Source organism: Penaeus japonicus, unplaced genomic scaffold (genome assembly GCF_977035675.1).
Source record: "Penaeus japonicus unplaced genomic scaffold, GWHDUDI00000001_assembly GWHDUDI00000009, whole genome shotgun sequence".
Lineage (NCBI taxonomy): Eukaryota > Metazoa > Arthropoda > Malacostraca > Decapoda > Penaeidae > Penaeus > Penaeus japonicus.
The window spans coordinates 43,482,763-43,484,497 of record NW_028234411.1 but is presented as its reverse complement, the minus strand read 5'-3'; the positions used below and the strand labels follow the sequence as shown (position 1 = coordinate 43,484,497).

General features: G+C 28.2%; 1 protein-coding gene across 1 annotated transcript in view; it reads left to right on the top strand.

The window, feature by feature from the left end:
• The window catches only part of LOC122268139 (uncharacterized), an 8,045-nt gene extending 6,675 nt beyond the window's left edge, over positions 1–1,370 (top strand). The window contains exon 3 of the mRNA XM_086540282.1: positions 1,180–1,370. Coding sequence (XP_086396408.1) covers positions 1,180–1,370 — 191 coding nt within the window. The remainder of the gene's footprint in view (positions 1–1,179) is intronic.
• Positions 1,371–1,735: the final 365 nt, after the last annotated feature.

The window sequence follows — 1,735 nt, the reverse complement described above, 5'->3', positions numbered from 1 at the left end:
CACTCAAAACAAACACAACACAACACAATCAACAAAAACTTATACATATCCCAAAAAATATATTAAATATTATATATATTATATTTTAAAATAATATATATATATAAAACCCATAAATCATACTACTTACATATAAAATATATATTTTTATATATATAATAATATAATATATATACACAACATATAATATACAAAAACCCTATAAAACAAAACAATAATATATAAATATATTATATAAAATATATTTTAAATATATATATTTTCATATACAAATTTTACATATAAAACTTTTGAAATTTATAAAAAAATAACACTTTTTTCACATATCCCTATTAATATACATATAGAATACATATAAATAAAAACATCACATCCCAAATCCCAATACACATCCCACATACAATATACATATACATATTCATACATACTATACAAAACATACATATACAAAACATACATATACACATAAAAACAAACAAAACAAAATGAACATATACAAAATACATATATACATAAAAAATTTAAAATGTACATGTACAATTAACACTCAATATATTCTATTATGTTTATATAAAAATACATATTATATCTTTAAAATATATATTTTTAAATAAATAAATAAAAAATATAAATTATATATATATATATTTTAAAATTTATAAAAATTGTTATATATATATAAGTTATATAGGGATATAAAAAATGGAGTATTGTGAGTGAATTTTGTACATGACAGGGTACTGTTATGAATATTAGTATATGTATATGTAATATTTACATATAACTACATAAACCCCCCACATGTATATATTATATAATATATATAATATATAAAACTAAAATAAATTTTATATAAAATATATTTGTGTTTTGGTGTGTAAAAAAAAAATTATATTATTATAAAATATGAGAGTAAAATGTGAGTGTATTGTCCATGTCTTTGAAAAATACCTCAAAATATCTCTAAACATGTATAATATATATTTTAATATATTAATGATATCATATTATATATATTATATCTATATAGATTGTATTATATATATCTATTATATAAATATATATTATATAATTATATTATATATATAGTTGACTTTTAAGTATATATATGATGTTATATATATATATATATATATATATATCAACGTGATGACAAGTATCTCCATCTAACTCCCCCCCCCTCACCCCCAGTGAAGAACCACGGCAAGATGGACTTCCGACGGGACGCCCGCCACGGAGTGCGAGGGACGCTGCTCCAGCAGGAGGCCTTCAGCGACTGCCCGCTCCTGCTGGCGCCGCTCTGCTCCTACGAGATCGACCACAACCGCCACGCCTTCCTCGCCAACCTGGCCAGCGCCTTCGCCAAGTGAGGGGCACCAGGAGGAGGAGGAGGAGGAAGAAGAGAAGAAAAAGGAAAAAGAAAGAAAAAGAAGAAAAAGAAAGAAAAAGGAGGAAGAAGAGATGGTGAAGATGTGAAGGAGGAGGTGAAGGTGATGGAGAAGTAGGAGCAGGTAAGAGTGAATGTGAAAGTATGGAGGAGAAGGAGGAGAAGAAATTGATAAAAGGAGGAGATAGGGGGGACCAAGCGAAGAGAGAGAAGAGTATAGAGACGAAGGAAGAGGAAGAGGAAGTCCGAGATAAGGCCGGGGAATCGTGCATTCGGCGGCAGCTGTTGTTTGCTCTGCTCATCGTAGGAGAAAACAAATAGCTGTCATGCAGTTGGGTGACTTTCGAA